Source organism: Plectropomus leopardus, chromosome 16 (genome assembly GCF_026936395.1).
Source record: "Plectropomus leopardus strain MGB_pleo_1.0 chromosome 16, ASM2693639v1, whole genome shotgun sequence".
Taxonomy (NCBI): Eukaryota; Metazoa; Chordata; class Actinopteri; order Perciformes; family Serranidae; genus Plectropomus; species Plectropomus leopardus.
In genome coordinates, this window is record NC_142191.1 from 27,532,044 (window position 1) to 27,552,273 (window position 20,230).

Genomic DNA, 20,230 nt, shown 5'->3' on the forward strand with positions numbered 1-20,230 from the left:
AAAAGTGGATAATGTGGAAGTTAGAGACGTTGCATTTTGTTGTTGTTTTTAAGTGAAGAACCTGGTGAACTGAAAGGGTTTGAAGTGCTGGCTAAAGTTGAAGAGTTGGACTTCAAAACCCTGTGGGAGGAAACTAACGAACTTCTCACCCATATTTTCATCTTTTTTTTAAAGTAGAAATGTTTGTAAAGGAGTAAAGTTAGAAAAAATTTCATAAAACCAGAAATGGCAAAGTTTTCTGAGCAGAATTTTTAAGTGAAACATTTGTATTACTTGGAATGAAAGAAGCTGAAATGCTGAGTGAAGCTGAAGTGTCTTTTGAAAAAAGGTTGAAATTGTCAAGATGACAGAGATTATTTCAGATATTGTTTCATCCAACAATACATTTGTGCCACTTTAGTGTGTTGGTGAAGTGCAGTAAACTGTGTGTGAACTGTTGAAGTTGTGTGCATTTCTGAATACATTTTCTCAATTAAATTTTCACTTTGGCTTTTGAAATAGTTGAAAATCTGAAAGAAGCTGAAATGGCATTAAGAGTGGAGGTGCTGACGAAAGCAGGATGAAGTGGCATCACTAGAAGCCGCTGCACTCGACATAACGGACCTTCAAGTGAAAGCACTGAATGATGTTGGCGTCAGTTTAAGTAAAAGTGTTGAAAAAAAGTTGAATTCACTGAAATTTGAGTGATTAAATCTAAGAAATGGCTTATTTTAAGTTATACTGACTATCTGTCAGCGTAAGCATGAAAACTGTAGCAACCTTTAGTATAGTAACCTGGTAATGATGCCTTAATCTCCTTTTGCAAGTTTGTTTTCTCATGTCATTATTTTATTTTTCCCATTTTCCTTTATAAATGCAGTTTTTTTCTGAGCGTACATCTGCTCAGTCACAGTCAGCTGTGAGCCTCGTCCTGGTTCTCATTTGACCTCAGTCTCTGCTGCGGTCACTTTACCACACGGTCTGGACTGTCCTGTCCTTCTGTAACCTCTGCCTTAGTAGTCCAACTCCAGCAGCTCCAAATTAGTCATCACTACGCACTGGAGATCGGGGGCAGCCGGCCCCCCTCTGGACAGATTTATAGTGCTAGCCTTGAACGCTGGACTGTTGCTCGTGGAGCCGAGCCCATCTTGTTGAAGGAGGAGAGGATTTCAGTTAGTCTGGGCTCTCATCAGGCTTCTTCTATCCACCCTGCAAACATATCTACATGACTTATGGGAGTGGATTTCAGTGCTGAGCTCTTGTTTCTGCAGTTACAGTGTTCTCACACAGAAAGGAAATGTAGTAAATTATGAGATACAGGAACTGCAAATATTGTGAAAAAAGGACTTTTTTTTTTTAATTGTAAGGTGTTTTTCAAGCAACCTGCAGTAATATTTACTTATTTAATATATTATCTTAAGCTTTGCTTTTTACCCACTTATAGCCGGGGCTTTGTGGGGGAGGGGGACTGATTACCCACGGCCATGATGGGAGGAGGGGCCCTCAAAAAATTTTGTTTTTCAAAAATAGAGAAGGCTTTCTGAGCCAGTGAGTGATTTGGCAGGAAATGTCCCACAAATTGCAAAATATTTGTAGATTTAGATTTTTTTAAGCAAGGGGAAATATGTAGAGAACAATATATTAACAAGTATCATAAAAACAGAATTTTATATTTTTTTTTAGGGGAATATTTTATTTTTGACTTTTGTTTTTTATGAGGTCATTTTCCTGTTGTTGTTTACTTTACCTTTTTGGTTGTTTTTGTTTTGTTCTTTTGTTTATGTTTTTATTCTTTTTATATTTTCTTTTATTTTCTTTTTAATTCTTTGCTAATTTTCAAGTAATTTTACTTTTTTTTTCTAATTTCCTGCTAATTTCTGGGTCATTTCTTCTTAAATTGCTCATTGCTCTCTTTTTCTTCCCATGGCTTTTGAGAGGAATCAAGCCAATTTGCCCAGGTTTCAAAAGAGAAGATACGATCGTAAGAGACATTTAAACATTTTAGACTTTTTAACATTTAAAAAATGGCACAACACTAGATGAAACATGTTGTCTTCAGTGATTGCATGGTTTTATTCTGTGCCAGATTATTAGGGAACCTGACCTTCGGCCTTGAATGCGCTTGCTCCGGCACTGTGTGTGTAATAACAAACACACACAAGCTGTTGTTGTAGATTGTGTTTTACTCAAAGTTAAAGGTTACAGTCTGTGGCGGCGCTGCAATGAGAACTAAGTGGTCATTACGGCAGAGATGTGACGTGATCAGACAGCAGCTGTGTTCCCACAACAATCCCTCCCTCACTGCTCATCTGTCCGTCCATCCTCTCACTCCCACACACACACACACACACACACACACACACACACACACACACACACACACACACACACACACACACACACACACACACACACACACGGATTACATGAGATACCACAAACATCTAAATTAAAAACAATTAGCCCCTAACATAGTACATTCTATTTTTCAACTGACTTGAAGTTGTTCATACAACAAAAGTAACATTTGAAAAAATAAAACGCTGTACAACCTTTAAATCACAATAATGGACAACACGCTGTTCCTCCGCGTAGTGATTTGTGGCGTTATTAGTCAAGGGATGCAGCTTTTTCATTTCCTCGTATTAAATTTCCGCAACTGACAAACTGCTCAGATAATGATGGAAAATTTTAACGAGGGTGAATCTGGACCTCTTTCTGCAGTGCGTGTCAGTAACCGGTTTATGTGTGCATCAAACCACGGGGCAGCGTGGTCTTTAAAATGTATTGACTTTCCCAACAGCCTGAGCTAAAAATGGCCTCTGGCCTTGTAGTCGCATGCTTATTTAAGCCCCCCCGTCCTTCATTATTAGATAAACCAAAATCTGCAACCATGTGGGTTTTTTTTCCCATCCAAAATCTTATACGTCTGCCTTCCGTTTACTTTCTGGGGCTAAAAATTTAGATTTTTTATTGTCACTGCATAATGAGTTCATTTACTTTTGATATTGCAATGTGCTGACCATACTTTTTACTAAAGCAGGGTTTAAAATGCATATATTGTTTAACCCTTTAAAACCTGGAGCAGCATCACTTTTGCTGCCCTTCACAAGTATTTAAACCTTTTGGATCCTGAGCAAATTGGTGCGATTTCTTTCAAAAACACGGGGAAAAGGCAACTAGCAACATGGTAAGAAATGTTCCACAAATTGCAAAATAAAAGCTAGGAAAAAAACATATTTATAATTATCTTGAAAATGTTAATCATTATGTTACAGGTTTATTTTCATTTTTTTTAGCACTTTTATAAAGGTCACGTTTTTAACTTTCTTGTTTTTTTTTAATTCTTTAAAAAAATTAATAATAATAAATATATATATATATATATATATATATATATATATATATATATATATATATATATATATATATATATATATATATATATATATATATATATATATAAATATATATATATTAGCAGGAAATGTTCTTGTAATTTTTACTAATTTCTTGCTAATTTTGGGGTCATTTTCTCTTTTGTTGCTCATTGCCTTCTTCCTATGTTTTTGAAAGAAATCAAGCCAGTTTACTCAGATATTCAGCAACTATGAGACCAATCAAATTAGCTCCTTGTCATTACTGATCACCATCTTCAGATCAACATTATCTCTTTCATAGCAACATGGCTGGTTAGAGATGAGTAGCTGGGAGAAAGTTCAATCCCAGGCTCTGTTTTCACTCTTGCTCCGCTTCTAAGGTGGAGGTCAGTGGGTGTGTCTCCTCCCGTCCAGGTGGCATCTGATTGGCCGGGACTCCTGACAGCAGCTCTCCCACGCTGCCACAGTAAAGCAGGGAACGCATGGGCCACTTCTGAGGACAGAGACAGGACTCCAGGCTCATGCTGATATGATAAGCAATCTGATATTTGATATACAAATTAGTCATAACTCATCTGAATGAATGTAAAAATATGCTAATTTTGTCCCGAGTTACACCTCTCATACATGTAGCCTGAAAGAAATACCTGTAGACACTACGCAACAAAAACACGAAAACATAGTTTTAAGTGATTTTTGAAAAAGTATTTCCCTAATAAGTCAGAGTGATTTAAGTTAAAAGTTAAAAAAAAAAAAAAGTTTAGTTAAAAGTTTCATAAAACGTTAGTGATTTTATGTACCTATAAATAGTTAAAACAACCTAGTTATCCAAAGGTGATATTAGTGATTTTATGTACCTATAAAGAGTTAAAGAAAGTTAGCTATCCAAAGGTTATATTAGTAGTATTATGTACTTATAACTAAAAAAAAATGTGTTGGTGGTTATCTTCGGGATATAGAGTCAGTGGTCTTATTAAATAAACTTGATTAAATTAGCTAGTTATCTAAAGTTAGATATTAGTGATTTTGATTAGTGATGTTATAACCGGATAAAATTAGTAAGTTTTCTAAAGGTAATATTAGTGAGTTATGCACTTATAACTAGATAAAATTAGCCAGTTATTCAAAGGTAATGTTGTTGTATGCACAACTAACTAACTAATTATCTAGTCATAAGGTCATAGGTGGTCTTGGTTATTTATAACTAGATAAAATAAATTAGTGATCCACTGGGAATAATAGTAGTTTTTTGACATTAGTTAGTTATCTAAAGGTGATATTAGTGATTTTCTGCACTTATAACTAGATAAAATTAGCTAATTATCTAAAGGTAATAGTGGTTTTATGTACTTAAAAATAGATCAAATAAATTAGTTATCCAAAGGCAATATTTGTAGATTCATGCACTTATAACTAGATGACATTAGCTAGTTATCTAACGGTAATGTTGTGGTTTCATACACTTTAACTTAGATAAAATGAGTCATCTAAAGGTGATATTAACGTTTTTATGCACTTCTAACAACAAAAAACAACAAAATTAGCTACTTATCTAAAGGTAGTGTTAGTGGTTTTATATACTTAAAACTAGATAACATACGGTAGTTATCTAAAGGTAGATTTATGCATTTATAACACGATGAAATTAGCTCGTTATCTAATGTGGTGGTTTCATGTGCTTTAACCTAAATAAAATTAGTCTAAAGGTGATATTAATTATTTATGCACTTGATAAAATGAGTTGGTAAAGGTAATATTAGAGGTTTTATCAATAGATATAATTAATTATCTTAAGGCCATAATTGTCGTTTTATGCACTTATAATGGGTAGTTGCTTAACGTTTTTCAGTAGTCATAACATTACAACTTTCAGTCTTTCTTTCTGGCACCTGACAGATACATGAAATGTTGTCGTGGTTACAGACTCATGATGTGTGACTGTCAACATTTAAACCAATCTTTCTGGTCGGATCTGTCTCACCTTACTGTCTCATAGGATGATTATCATGTCCAGCAGGCCATGTCCTGTATATGAAGCACAGTCAGTGTCATGCACTCAGGAGTTGTTGGATCCTGTCCGTACCTTAACAGGATGCAGGTATCCTCCCGGCCTGGACGGCAGGGCGTGCTCAGCCAGTGTCCCTCCCTGGTCCAGCGTCTCTGTTAGATGAGCTATGTAGTTGGTAGCAAGAACCAGAACGTCCAGTTTGGACAGCTTGGTGTCTGGTGGGACGGAGGGCAGAGCAGCCTGAGGACAGAGGAAGAGGGATCAGCTCAACACTGAATTGCATTAATTATTGTTAAATTAAAAATAAATTGCACATAACAGAAATATGCTAGTAAAGATTGTCAAATCTGAAAATTTTTAATCACTTACTTAACCCTTTGAAATCTGGAGCGACATCACTTTTCATGCGCTGTGACGCCTTTCACAAGAATTTAAACTTTTGAACCCGAACATAGGAAAGAAAGGCAGCGACTAACTTGGCAAAGAATGTACCGCAAACTGCAAGAAATAGGTGGATTTTGAAAATATTTTTAAAAAAGAGAACTATATTTAAGATTATCTTAAATATGTATTAAAATATTTTAAATACAATTATTATAAGATTAAAGTGTTTTTTTTACTTATTGGTTTACTTGTTTTGTTGTTTTGCTACTTTCCAGGTAATTTTCTTATAGCTTTCACAAATTTTTTCTTTGCTAATTTCTCAAACATTTCTTCTTGCATTGCTCATTGCCTTCTTTCTGTGTTTTTGAAAGAAATCAAGCCAATTTGCTCAGGTTTAAAAGGGTTAAACACAAGAAACTCATTGCCTAACAGGAACACACACATTTCCCCTAACTGTAGACCGTCTCCACACGTTTCAACATTCAAAACTCTTTCTGCAAAACCTCACACAGAAGTGGCCAAATGAATCTTTGCACTGTGTTCATTTAGCAAACACATCTCAGCCTAAACTCAAAGATCACACCTTTCTCCAGGTAAAAACGCTGAGTCTCAAAATAGTTCATGCACCAACAAGAATTACAGGGTCATTATGTCGACCTGGAGACATGTCAGTGTGCTTTAGAGCAATAGATCCTGATAATGTGAAGCTTGCAAGACATCAGAGAGCAAGAGACCGCAACAAATAAGACAAGGCATCTCAGATGAAATTAATTCCAAATGAGTCTATCAGCTTGTGCAACCTGCGCCTTTGCATGGTTGCATCCATTGTGTTAGTTTTCTTTCCACATCGTCTGGCAAGAGCAAAGATGTGTGATGCTGATGAGACATTATAGTCTGATCCAGACCTGTGACGACATGTTGACAATGCTGACGCTGACTAACATTTGCAGCATTTGGAAATTAAGGTTTTGTAAAAAGAGTGGCGAAGGGATGGTTTATTTTTGCAGGCCAGCCAGGAAGTAAGCGTCGCACTGGTTCCCTCGTCAAAAAACTTTATGGGATTTTTAATGGGATTTCTGATTATCGCCAAAAATAAGCTCTGTGATGAACACGAGTTTATGATACTTACATGTTTTGTTCAGCATGATAATCTTAACAGATGAACACCACTTTTGTGTGTTTTGAAGCGTAAATGAAATCGGCAGTAGTGAAAAGCTATTGTTAGGCTATACACGAACTACATCGTGGCCGCACGACGTGAAAGTCACCACTGAAAACACAACTGAAAAATATTCCAAACAGATAATCTCCTCGCTGGAGTGTGACTGTTGCTGTAAAGCTGTAAAGGCGGGCGACCGACTTAAATGAGTTTCTGTGTCAGGCGTGATGACGTCACCGATAAACACTGTAGTCCACTTAGCCACTTGTTAGCAATCCCCTTTTTTAAAATGCGTAAAACCTTAAAAGTTCAAAAACGGCGTACGCACGGACATATTCTGTTTTGTAGAAAAAAAATGTCTAAATATGTTCAGCCTGTATAAACCACAGACCTTATTTAAGGCATTTTACTGAAAACACATTCACAAGCCCACAGACTTTAAAACGAGGGAACCGAAGTGCTAAAAGGCTGACGGACTTCCGCATTTTAGGACTCATAACTTCACCACTCTGTTGGCTATTTTACTGTGTATGGACTCTTCTTTGCATGTTTTGTCAGTATGACTATTCACTTAACCATTAATGTAAGAGGTATTTATTATAATACCGTCCATTTCTCACACTGTGGGAGTTTCTGGTGCAGGTATCTGGATAATCAATGCTGTGACTTTACAATATTTAATGATTTCTCTGAAAAAAAAACAACTATTCCAAGCATTTGGATAGCAGTGTTTTAAATTCCTGTAATCCCTCTGGTATGTAACAAATAGTCATGCATGTAGCATGTGTTTGACAGCTTGTGTGTGCTGTCTGAGGGCAAAGTTTGGACCCAGGAGTTCAGTTTCTGCACTGCTGGGTGTGAGTCTTAGTTGTGTCTAAGCAACTGAGGAAGAACTGTATTTTTCTTCTCCTCGTGGAGGTGGAAGGTTTCTGACCAGCAGGGACATGGTCAGATGTCCCTCTTGGACACAATGCGAGATGCTTAAAAATTGAATTCATCAACATGCAACAGCTTGCGTTCAAATGATGGAAAAATGTCTGCCGCACCTGCAGGCTGTGGAAGGCCTGCCGCAGGTTGCGTACGCGGCTCCTCTCTCGCGCTGCATTTTCAGGGGAGTGCTGACCCCTCAGTGTCCTGGACTGGACCATAGACCCACAACCAGATCCAGAGTTGGACCTGGACCCACACACAGACTGCTCCTGCAGGCAAAAAAAACCACATGCAACCTCCAAAAGTCTTAAATATCATTCATTATTAGTTTTAATTATTATAACTTTAGTCGAGTCCTCCGAATGTTCCCATCAAGTCTTTACGCTAATAAGCTACACTTTAAAATCTTTAAAAAGTTCATCTAACTTGAAATAATCTTGTAATCTTAAACGAATTGCCTCAAAAAGTGTTAGTCCTAATTTATGTTTAATTTATATTTAATTGTTAAGTTTACTTGGTTTACTGCTGTATCCTGCTGTAGTCTGCTGTAGTCTTCTTTTTTCATCATTTTTAAGTTGCCACAACTTCACAAAATCAAGTAAATATGACTTAATTTCAACAAATTTATTTTGATGTAAATCAAGATTAATAGTTGTAATTTCCTGGATTTTCTAGGCAATCAGTTTCCTAGATTCTTTTAAAGTAAAATAAACAATCTGTGTATTAACCTGTGAAAAATTGCATGATCTTCCTAAATCGGAAGCACACTGACCCATAGTTTTGCTGAATGAGATTACATTTGACCTGTTTCATTTAGGAAACAAGTTTTAAGCAAATGTTTCACACGCTATTCTTCTTATTTCATTATAGTGTAAGTTCAAATATGATGAAGGTTGTGGCAATATCCCACTGGTTGCTCAGGATTATTAATGGCCAGTTGCCTTTGAATCCCAAATCATGCATGAGCTGTAGACTCACCCACTTCCTGGGCTCGCGGCTGCTGCGTGAGCTCTGCCTGTGTCCGAGCAGGGATGCTGTGCTGCCGGCTGCACACGGCTGCTGCCTCTGCGGCTCGGCTGCGGAGCTGGAGTCCAGCTGGTGGTTCGCTGCAACCGACATGAGACCTTTCAGAGGATTCACCGCCATTGGTGCTGCTGAAACGGTGCAGCAGACTCTCCTACAGACTTGAGAACTTAATTCACCTTTGTTCAGTTTATTTTCATTGGCTGGATGGAAGTTTGCGTTCCCGTGTTGGAGATTGTAGTGGAAGTATCATCCAATAAGTGCTTTGGTAAAAACACTACAGAACACAGTCTGGGGTCATCTATCCATCTGATCTGAAATCTTTTTTAAAGTCTGATGTAGATATAAAAACTGGCTCGAGAACAGCTGAAATCCCTCATCCGATCTCATACACACTCTTCTGTGGCTGCAGAGGACCAGCAGGCATCTCCAAGCTTCTTTCCAGAGTTCACCATGCCTCTGTGGGTCCCCTCTTCCACCCAGACCCCTAAAAAACCCCACAATTCCCGACTGACTCTCTGCGCATCACCGTCCATCCAGAGAATCCTCCCAGTCTGACCCTCTCTCTCTCTGCCTCTCCGTCTGTCTCTGCTTGTTTCCTTATCGGGTGAGGTAATGTGGGGAACTTCATGTGGTCCTTATCTCAGCCGCCCGGTCGTCCTGATCCTCCCCTGGCTGTTTGGCTGCCAAGAGGAGCAGGCAGGCAGGCAGTCAGGCCCGGGGGAGTGCAGCACTGGGAGGGTGTCCCGAGCCAGGGCACTGGGGGGCTTGGGAAACTCAAAGCTCTGCTAACAACTGGACAAGGGTGGGACTGGAAGCTCGGGGCAGTGCGACATTGAACACGACCAGAGAGAGGCGGAAGAGCCTTTTGGTTTGTTGAAGACATTCAGGGTATCCCAGCATCATAACAACCTCATTGTGATCGCATGAAAAGATCGGGGAGAGGTCACTTTGACTTGAGCTGCAATTTTGAATTTCATTGAGCCCATTTTGTGACCGTAGTTCAACTCCCATCAACGTGTTCTCACTCCAAACTCGTCAAATACCAGCGCTGGTTTAGTGGCGCTCAGCGTGTGGTACTGATGCACCCTTTAGTGTGTGAGACACACTGGGCTGTGTCATTATCAGAGCAAATGATGTTTAAAGAGCAAGAAAGTCCACAAAACGATTGGTTCAAGTACAAGACTTTACCCAGAAGACCATTGTTTTGTGTCCAAAAAGACAAAAGTTAACAAGTTTTGTGAACCATGTAACAGTGCGTCATGTGACTTTTCATGAGTAACAAACATAGTGATTTTGACCAAAACCATAATCTGTTTTCTTAACTTTGTTAAGTAGACCCCAAAACTAAGTAAACCTCTGCTGAATGTTTATTTTGAGGAAAAAAAACAACAACAAAAAAAACAGGAAGTATGGGAACACGACAGCTGTCTCTTAAACTGTCCACCATCGTGTGAACCCAGTAGCAGTGTTTCTGTGGTTTAAACGTGCAGTTATCTTTATGGTTAAAATAAGGTTTGAATGTTAACGTCATGATGGCTTTGAAGAATGCATCGAACCAGAATCAGCTTTTCAGCTTTGCTAGAGTCAAGCTTTTCACAATAAGACTGGCCTTTTCAGCTTCCTCTATAGACTAAACTTTGGGAATAGAGCACAAACACAGTGAACTGTGAAAGAAGCACAAAGTAACAGCAGGGACAACAGACTAGTCAAAGTAGGTTTTATTTTGTCAGAGATAGAAAACTGTCACAATCATCTTGGAATGGTAGCAGACACGCAATTCATTTTAGATTGCATAGTTTAACCCTTTGAAACCTGGATTGACATCACTTTCCTTGTGCTGCATTTAGACCCCTTTCACAAATACTTTAACATCTGAACCCTGAGCAGGTTGATTTAATTTCTTCAAAAACGTGGGAGAGAAAGCGGTGAACGACTTGACAAGACATGAAATAAGTACATTTAAAAAATTATTTTTATTATTTTTCCAGGTCATGTCCCTCTTTGTTTGTTTCTTGTTGTTTGTTTTTTTTTTACTTTTCCATTTGTTTTTTGCTTGTTTTATTGTTATTTCTTAATATATTTTCAGGTAATTTTTTAAATCAGGCTAATTTCCCATGGTTTCAAAGGGTTTAAAAAAGTTAAGATCAGCTTGGTATTTTATTGTGATATACATTTTGAATGCCCTCATTGTGAAACATCTTTCACTTTACTAATTACAACTCAAAACCCTAACCCTAACCCATTTTCATCATTTAAGTAAATCATCGTCACACAAAACTTGTCTAACAGCATTACAGATTGTATTCGGCTTCTTCAAGATCAACACAATGAGCAGCAATCATGATTTAACTCTGTTAACTCTCATGGTTACATATCAAAGTGCTGAATGCCAAAAACCTTTTGAAGACATTAAACTTCATAGTTGTGATTCAGGCTTAGATCAATAGAAGTACACAGTGCTTCTAGTCTCCGTAGTTATTGTAAAATTTTAGTGCTTGAAACTAGCAAATTAAAGTAAGTCAGTGATAATGTAAAGTCAATGCTAGCAAATATACCAACTGTTTAGCAACTGTGTAAAACATTAAAGCAGTGATATCAGATATCAATATACACACACACACACATATATATATATATATATATATCTATATCTATATATATATCTATATATCTATATCTATATCTATATCTATATCTATATATATATATATATATATATATATATATATATATATATATATACCAAAATCTTGTTTGCCATGTCCATCTTTCTGCTGTAATTGTAAAACCAGAATGTAGCTAAGTAGCTTGCTTGCCAGCTTAATGCTAACACAAAAAAAAAAGATCTGACGAGCAGACCAGCTGACAAAAGCTCAGCTGCAATTTATTTTTAATATTATTGTTACTTATTTATATTAATTATGCATTAAGTTAGGAAATGTATTTAGATGAGCTAATGCTAACTGGGAGGCCTTAACATCGAAACGGTCAAGAACCCCTGCACAACAAGCATCTGATTTCAAAGCTTCAAAGCTGCTGCCTCCAGATGCCTTTTGCAACTATTTAACCCTTGAACCCAGAGCAAATTGATGTGATCTCTTTCAAAAACATGAGAAAAAATGCAATGAGTAACTTGATAAAAACAAGAAAAAAAAGGTTCCGTATATTGGAAGAAATTAGTAGATTTAGAAAAATTTTTTTTTAAATGGCTGGGAAAAAAATGTATAGGGGAAAAAAAACATATTTAGAATGATAATAATTATATTAAAAATGATGTTACAAAATTCTTATGTTTGATTATTATTATTAATTTTTTTAAAATTATTATTATTTTCAGGTAATTTTCTTTTTACTAATTCCTTGATAATTTGGGGGCGATTTCCGATGTTTTTGAAAGAAATCAAGCCACATTGCTCAGGTTTTAAAAAGGTTTAAACTACAAAAACAAGTTTTGAATAAGTTTAATAGGAAAAAAACTCCAGTGAAATCAAACATAATGCAGAGGTTTAAGGCCATAATGTAGCTTCATGTTAGAGGGTTAGTATTATCAGTCAGAGGAATGTCTGGCACCTTGTCCAGCCTGTCAACACAATAACAACAAGCGCCCCCTGATCTCCCATCTGCAGCTGCTTAGTAAACTGTTAAATGCTACAAGGCTGGGGGAAGTTTAAGGAATGAATGAATGCTGGTTTCTGGTACTGACAGGCTGTAAACGTGTCTTTTATGTAAAAACATGTTTACTCGGTTTCTCTGCTTATTTAATCCATCTGCATATCAACACCTTCATTCTACACTTTTAGTTAGTTCACTCTGTCATCAGTCCACCACCTACTATTTGTTTTTCTGCTCCACTGTCTTAGTGAAGTTCTGGATGTCTTCGGCCATCAGCTGGGGCTCCTCCATTGCAGCAAAATGGCCGCCGCGGGCCATGGGTGTGAAGGTCAGGAGTTTACGGTATTTCTGTTCGACCCATAGTTTGGGAGTGTGCATCAGCTCGTTGGGGAAGCACGCAAACCCAGTGGGGACGTACACAGGTATCCTGTGAAGAGACAAAGATGTGTCAGCATTTAAAGGTTTGGTGTTTATGAGCATTGACCACATTTTCACGATTTTGCGTCAATTGACTAAAGGAACGACCAGTTTTTAAAAATTGGTCTGGTATTGAGCGAGAGGGCTGCAGGCACAAAATGGGCTGCAATGTCACCACCTACGGGCATTTATGCACTGTCAATTTACATCGATTTAAAGTGCTTGTTTTTGCCAATGACAGGCTCAGATTGCTATTATACCTTTCTCACAACATTATGGAGAGGATCCCTACAGAGATACAGACTTCTGTGAAAGAGTTAGATCCTTTCTATTCAGCCAGAAACAGACTAGCATGTGCAGAGATGACATATTTTCACATCAAACTGGGTGAATCAGGGCTTATTTGAACCAAATCAGAGCTGGTGATTGTTGGAACAACGGAAAGACAAACTAAGACCGTTTTTCTGAGTTTTATTTATTTCATTTTGCTTCTGTCATCTACATTTGGTGTGTTTTACAATGATAAATTGCTGTTGATTTAAATAGATTCTGGTCAGTTAGATGATAGCAGTTTTGGGGCTGTTTCTGATTAAACAAAAAGTAGCTTAGTCTTTAGCAAATAGGTCTATCTCTGTAGGGATCTTTTTGGTCAACATGGTAACAATCTAAGCCTGTCTTTTGCCATTTCCAGATTTAATACTTTAACAAACTCCTTCTACAGGTTTTGCCTGGTTGACTTCAAATTTTATACTATTGTTTTGTATCTCACAGTATAGCCAACTGGCAAACTCTGTGTCTGTGACTCACTTAGAGTGAGGCTGGTCGAGGCCTTTGCCGAAGTTTTCCTTGTAGAACCTCATAGAGGAGATAATGCAGCCCGATGTCCAGTAGATCATCACATTAGTCAGCAGGTCATCCAGAGAGAACTTCCTGCAGGAAACCACACACACATATGAAAGTTATGAGGCTACTGAATGGCACCCATCATGTGTCCAAACAATCTGTATCTGAATATATGTGATCAATACTGTGGCAAGAGTCATTTTACAATGGAGCCAGGGGGCTACTGCTAATACATATATGCTACTGCTAATGACTGAATTAAGAACGTATTGCGTGTCTGTACTCGGTATTTTGGAGCAGCATCTTCATAGTAGAGGATAATGAACAGGATGTGGTGATGGCAATTATCAGTACTGACTCCCTGTGACTCTGTTGAGTTGTTTTCACCTGGTGAGTCCTCCGTCCTCCAGGTTCCTAAAGTCCCGGCTTGTCCATGTGGAGAACTTCTCCAGAATGTAGGCAGCCAGACCCACTGGGGAGTCATTCAGTCCCCGACCTGAGGAGAAGTTAGTCAGAAATGATTTGAGTTATGGGTTTGTTTATCAAAAACAACAAAATAGTCCAGACTCTTTTGTTACAAGGTGCCTTCTGTATGTTGCATGTCCTTACCAAGTAGCAACCTCTAGGGTTGAAAAATGAACAGACGTGCCAAAATCTGCAGTTACCCAAATGACCACTTGAGGCTGACTCCATAGGTGAGTCAATCCACTGAGGTCCCCTTGTTAAAATGCCCAACTTTACAGCAGAAATAAACATGTTTACATCCTGCTACAATAAATGGTTTTGGCCTCTGTAACTTATAAAGGGCTCGGCTGCTTTGAGGTGCTGTTTGTTGACAAGTCACTATCACAGCGACAAAGTGGGTTAGGTAAAGCTTAAGAGAGACCTAACCTGCAATAAAACGGGTATGAATCTTGGATTTTGTCTGGTTGATGGAATAGCAAAACACCTTACTGTAGTTACTGATCAGAGATTATGGACTGATGGAAGTGAGGATGTGGGATTTGTAATGTATAGCAGCATAATGGCTAATTTTATGGTGGTGTGACTTTGATAAGATGCCTGAAATATGGTTGCATTGTCTTGTGGAGGCAGCAAGTGGTTGGATGAAAAGTGCAAACAGTAGTGGAGATAACCTTAACTGTTGCTATTTCGGTGTGTTTTGAGCTCATGTAAGATAACTTTTCTGATGCCTAAAACAGTCTTGCTCAGTGTTTGGTTTATTAAAAAGCCACACTAAAGTGCCTTGGGTCCCATGACAGGGGCTATATAAAGCCAAGCTATTATTATTATTATTACATATTTTGTCAGATGTTCAGTTTTTTCACTAAGTGCATTTTGTTGTAATGATTTTAAATCTTTTTTTGCTAGCAAAAATTAGCAAAAGCATGATCACAGTTAACCATAAATGCACCATGATAACCAAGCAAGGAGGTTAAGTATGCGTTAGCTCCACCATTTGGCTACAAAATTCAGGATTGGTCAAAATGCCAAACCCAGGGTTTAAAAATAGGAGTTCACAAACCGAATGGTAACATCACGATTGCTACATCCATTGTTTTTATACAATCTGCGGTCCTTACCCACGGTGTCAGGCTTGGTGGCCTGGATGTGCATATAGCCAGTCTCTTTGATGGGCTCCACCACCTGTTTCTCCATGCAGGGGTAGAGACCCTGAATATCCATGTCAGTGAAGCCAAACAGCTTAGGGAAGCGACGGCCAAGCATGATAGATAAAGCCATGGTCAGCCCCGGCTTGGAGGGTGGCGCAAAGTTCACGTGCAGGCCTTTGATTGTCCTACGGTAAGAAAAAGCAACAGCAAAAAAAATGCAGGGCAATATTGTGATATAGTAATACCTTATTTAAAGTTACTGTCTCAGAGATCTGTTTTGTTTTCTTTGGCAGCACCTGTGGCAATTGGCAGACTGTGTTTGAAACTGTGCTGGTGAATTTATTTGTATTAGCTCGTTTAAAGCGCCCTGCAGCTGATGGGATTAAAAGGTTACCACAGCACTGACAATGTGTGTGTGAGAGCAGATTATTTAAGATTGTGCGCTACTGATTTTCCTGTGAATGTTGCCACAGACAACTAGTTCCTAATACAGAGGAGGCAGGGGCTTCAATCGCCGGACCATTAGCTCAATCACCATTGTTACATAATTCAGCATTTACAAAACTAGATTTAATGCCTTATGGTTGTATGCCTCTGCACACCAAGGTGCACTTTCAGTCTACATCCGTGCCTGTGAAAACAGTGCTTCACATATAATAATAATAATAATAATAATAATAATAATAATAATAATAATAATAATAATAATAATAATAATAATAATAAAAGTGTTTCTGCAGAACATTATGATGTGACAGTGAAGTTGAGCTTTTGGATCTAAAATGTCATCACTTCATTATTATATCCTATTAGATGTTTGTGGGAATATTTGTCATAATTAGACTAGGAATTGTAAAATATTTGTTTTATAGTCTTGTAAGGTCATATTGACCTTGACCTTTGACCACCAAAATCTCATTGGTTCATCTTTGAATCAAAGTGGATGTTTGTGCCAAATTTGAAAAAAAAAAAAATCCCTCAAAGTGCTCTTGAGATATTATGTTCACAAGAATGAGAAAGACAAGGTCACAGTCACCTTGACTTTTGACCTATGACCACCAAGATCCAATCAGTTCACCATTAAGTCCAAGTGGACATTTGTGTCAAATATGAAGAAATCCCCTCAAGGTTTTAATTTGATATCGTGTTTACAGGAATGGGATGTTCATACGTACGGACAGGCCTGTGGAGTCATGAACAACCTAAAAAAATATTGCCTCCGGCCATGGCTATCGCCGGCCTGGAGGCATAAAACGTATGTGTGGCAGATGTTGAGGAATTTCTCTTGTGTCCCTTACTTGGGCTCCAGCTGAGCCATGTTGGTAGTGACCAGCCAGCCCCAGTCTCCTCCATGAGCGTAGAACTGCTGGAAGCCCAAACGCTTCATCAGTTTGTGGAAGATGCGTGCTGCACAAACTGAATCAAAACCTGTTCACACATACAAACGCGTTCAGAAAATGCAGTATGAACCCAAGCAGTTTCTGCCTCCAAGTTGTCTTGCACATGCATATGATCTGTTTATTCATTTTATTCCCACATCTAAGCATTAATATTTCCTCATGTCTGTCAGAAAAATATTCCAGACTCACCTTTTTTACATGGTGCTTCTGAAAACCCATACCCCGGTATGGAGGGACACACCACCTCAAACACAAGGTCTTGTGGGTGTGCTGGTTCTGTTAGCAGAGGGATCAGTCCATAGAACTCATAGAAAGAGCCAGGCCAGCCGTGAACCATTATCAGAGGAATGGCAGTAGATCCCTCCGGCACCTTTTTGGGCTTCACATGCAGGTAGTGGACATCGATGCCTGGATGGCGGTTCAATGAGTAAGAACAGTTAGAGGTCGACACATCTTCAGTTCTTTATTTTTGTGTCAGCAGTATAGCCTCACCTTCAATGTTGGTTTTGAAGTGGGGGTACTGGTTGAGTTTGTCGACTTGTCTCCTCCAGTCAAAGTCATTTCTCCAGTAAGAGACCACCCTCTGCAGGTACTGGGAGTTGAAGCCGTAGTTAAACTGGCTGTCCTCTAGTGAGGGAACAGGACGAGTCAGGTCTATCCTCCTGTATAGGTCCTGACAAAAGGAGAGGAAAGAGGACATGTGGCAGCATCAGAAAAGGCTGTGAAGTGACTGTCTTAAATGACAAGAGGGAATCGAACCTCCAGCTCTTCTTCACTGGTGGTGATTTTAAAGGGGCGAATGGTGGCGTCCTCCCCGCCATCAGGTGGTGCTCCGACTCCCCACCAGCCGTCCTCTGTCTTCAGAACCTGGGTCCTGCTCCTCTGAACCACGAAGAAGATGAGTCCTCCAATCACCAGAGCAACCAGCACCTCTGTGAACATGGTGCTCAGTGTCTGTGCAGGGACAGGGACACAGGACCAGACAGGGGACAGACAGAGACAACACAGTAATGTGGAACAAGATAAAGATCATCAGCTCATTACAGGGAAATTATATTTGCCAGGAGATATTTTGGCAAACTGAGAAAGCTCTTTGTTATCACAGTAATCTATCATAAATGTGCTATTGCACAACACAATTATTGCACCATTTTAGTATTCTTTGGCTTTTATTAAAAACTGTAGCTGGCTTAGGGACTGTAGGCTATTATGACAAGGGAGGCAGTGTTGCAAAACAGGAGAGGCATGTCAAATATTTTTTAAGCGCTGGGAAGGGGATTGTGTGTTTTATTTTAGCTCAGTGTTGGGACTCAAAGTAGTTGCGTTTTGTATATATTTGAAATACCTTCTGAACCCCAAATCCTGCCTACCTGTTTTTTTTTATAAGGTTTGTGTTCTTTAAAATTGCCACAATTACAGCATTAATCATAGCCAGTAACTGTAAAACCAGAAAGTGACGTCAGATTTTTAAAGTTCCTACAGCTGTTGAACATATCATGCGCAACAAGGCTTCAAAATCACTTTGTTCTCAATTCTCATTTAAATTTTATTTTCACAGACCAGGTCCTGTAAAACATATTAAATTACGTGCTCCTGCATGCATGACAATAGTGAAATCATAACACCAAGTTTGAAAATTAAAAGAGAGTCATGCATTTTCCCCCAGTCTCTGTGAGGCTCAAGAAAAACTATTTGTAGCCTCAGGGAAGATCAAGACAAATAAATAAATAAATAAATAAATTACAAAGTCACATCTCAGCCAAAATCCACATTTAAAGTAATTTGAGACAACTTTAATGGTTGTGTTTTGTATTTATCTTAAATACCCTCTTAACCCCAAATCCCACTGGTGGATTTGAAAGGCATGTTTTCCATAAAATCAACAAAATCGCACCAGTTATTAAAGCCAGAAACTGAAAAAGAAGCAAAACAAAACTAACTATCATCAGATTTTCAAATCACCAGCAGTCTGAAACATGTCACACTCAAAGAAAGTTTCAAAATGATTATACTCTACGTCTTATACAAAAGTTTAACTTGAGTCTTGAGTCTTGTTTAAATTTTGCCAAAAAATAATTGACTCAACTTTCAAAGCCCTGAGTCTTGCAAGGCTCAAGAAAAAATATTCTTTGGGTAGGGTCACTATTAAAATAATAATTCACAGCTAAAAGTCACAGCCAACCTCACCCCTCCTCTGGTAGATAAAGTGCAGGACCTTATCATGCATGATGAAGATAAAAAAAAGAATTGTTAAAGTAAAAGTAGATGTGATAAAATCCATATTTTTCTCTAACTAAAGCTAATTGAACATTGAGACCAACACCGATAACTAAACAATAGCAGAAAATAAATAAATATGACCTTAAAATAAATCCATAAATAAAATGTATTTATTAATTTATGTTTGCCCCGTTTATTAATCCATGGATTTATTAGTCATATTAATTTATTTCCTTTTCTTATTTGTTTATGTATTTGCATTCCATATACTCTGAGTGACTTTCTGTGACAGTTTTGTAATTTTAGTCTGGGGCACAATGGCTTTATTAGTCATGAGTTTAGAGAAAACAAGCAGCCAAACAATAGTGTTGTTGTGGTGAGTTGACAGGATTAGGTAAAGAGCAGGCCCCTCAGTCACTGAGCCCTGCATGACAAAGCTTTTCTCATTCAGCAGAGCCTCATGCATGGACACACACCCATCAATGCCACTGTCATCTGATCTACACACGCCTTTTACATGTAAACTTAAACTTTTATCCTGAGCTGCCACAGAAAAGCCTGGACTCGCTGTCACAGCCATGAGCACAGGGTTTAACGCTAACGTTATCCACAGATCACTGTGGATAAAGTTCAACGAGCAGACAGTCCGCTCACACTTTAGTTACAGAGTGTCTGTAATGTGTGAACACCGCTGTGTGCTGCAGCCTGACTGTATTAGCGACACCGTGGCTAACGTTATTTTATAGGTGCTTTCTTCATACGTTGCTAGCTAAAGTAACTAACAGCTAGCAAACTATCAAGTACGAGAGTCCACTTTCACACTTTAAAGTAACGGTGTCAGGTTACCGTTACTAAAAGCTAAATCCGTTAGGCTACGTAACGTTACGTTTATCGTAAACTGAACACCGCAGCTTCCAACTTTACTGGGTCAAAAATAAGTTTATCTGATAGCAAACGCATCACTATTTCAGAATAATGTCGCGAGCAATAACCAACTCAATACAGCAGTGAGTGAAATGTCAGCAGTACTCACACAGGCCCGAAAGTTTGAGCTGTTTTACCTGACGACGCCACTACGAAGCGACTTCAACATACGCAGAATATTTTTGTTTTTCTGGCTGCACTGACCCTCGCGGTGGCCGTCCGTATCATCCGCAGGTTCAGTCAACTCTGCTCTGTCTGCTGCAGACACAGGCGCGTTCACGTGAAGGGGGCGTGGCTGTTAATGAGCGACAGCGTCAGAAATATGAATGAGGTGC

General features: G+C 38.5%; 2 protein-coding genes across 4 annotated transcripts; both read right to left on the reverse strand.

Annotated features, from left to right (window-relative positions):
• Positions 1-3,465: 3,465 nt before the first annotated feature.
• tcf23 (transcription factor 23) lies at positions 3,466-9,599 on the reverse strand. Its single transcript, XM_042503718.2, has 4 exons — positions 8,819-9,599; positions 7,957-8,109; positions 5,443-5,607; positions 3,466-3,852 (listed from the first exon to the last, which is right to left on the reverse strand). The coding sequence occupies exons 1-4, from the start codon at positions 8,984-8,986 to the stop codon at positions 3,718-3,720; spliced, it is 621 nt and encodes a 206-aa protein (XP_042359652.2). The 5' UTR covers positions 8,987-9,599; the 3' UTR covers positions 3,466-3,717.
• Positions 9,600-12,312: 2,713 nt separating this feature from the next.
• Positions 12,313-20,203, reverse strand: ephx1 (epoxide hydrolase 1, microsomal (xenobiotic)). 3 transcript variants are annotated; one of them, XM_042503715.2, is made up of 9 exons: positions 20,100-20,203; positions 17,511-17,705; positions 17,244-17,424; positions 16,941-17,159; positions 16,650-16,779; positions 15,322-15,536; positions 14,126-14,234; positions 13,703-13,825; positions 12,313-12,905 (listed from the first exon to the last, which is right to left on the reverse strand). In XM_042503715.2, exons 1-9 carry the CDS (start codon positions 20,121-20,123, stop codon positions 12,698-12,700), a joined length of 1,404 nt encoding a protein of 467 aa, XP_042359649.2. In that variant the 5' UTR covers positions 20,124-20,203; the 3' UTR covers positions 12,313-12,697. The 3 variants fall into 3 exon arrangements, with proteins under 3 accessions (XP_042359649.2, XP_042359650.2, XP_042359651.2); XM_042503716.2 differs by having other exon boundaries at positions 20,033-20,187; XM_042503717.2 differs by having other exon boundaries at positions 20,005-20,157.
• Positions 20,204-20,230: the final 27 nt, after the last annotated feature.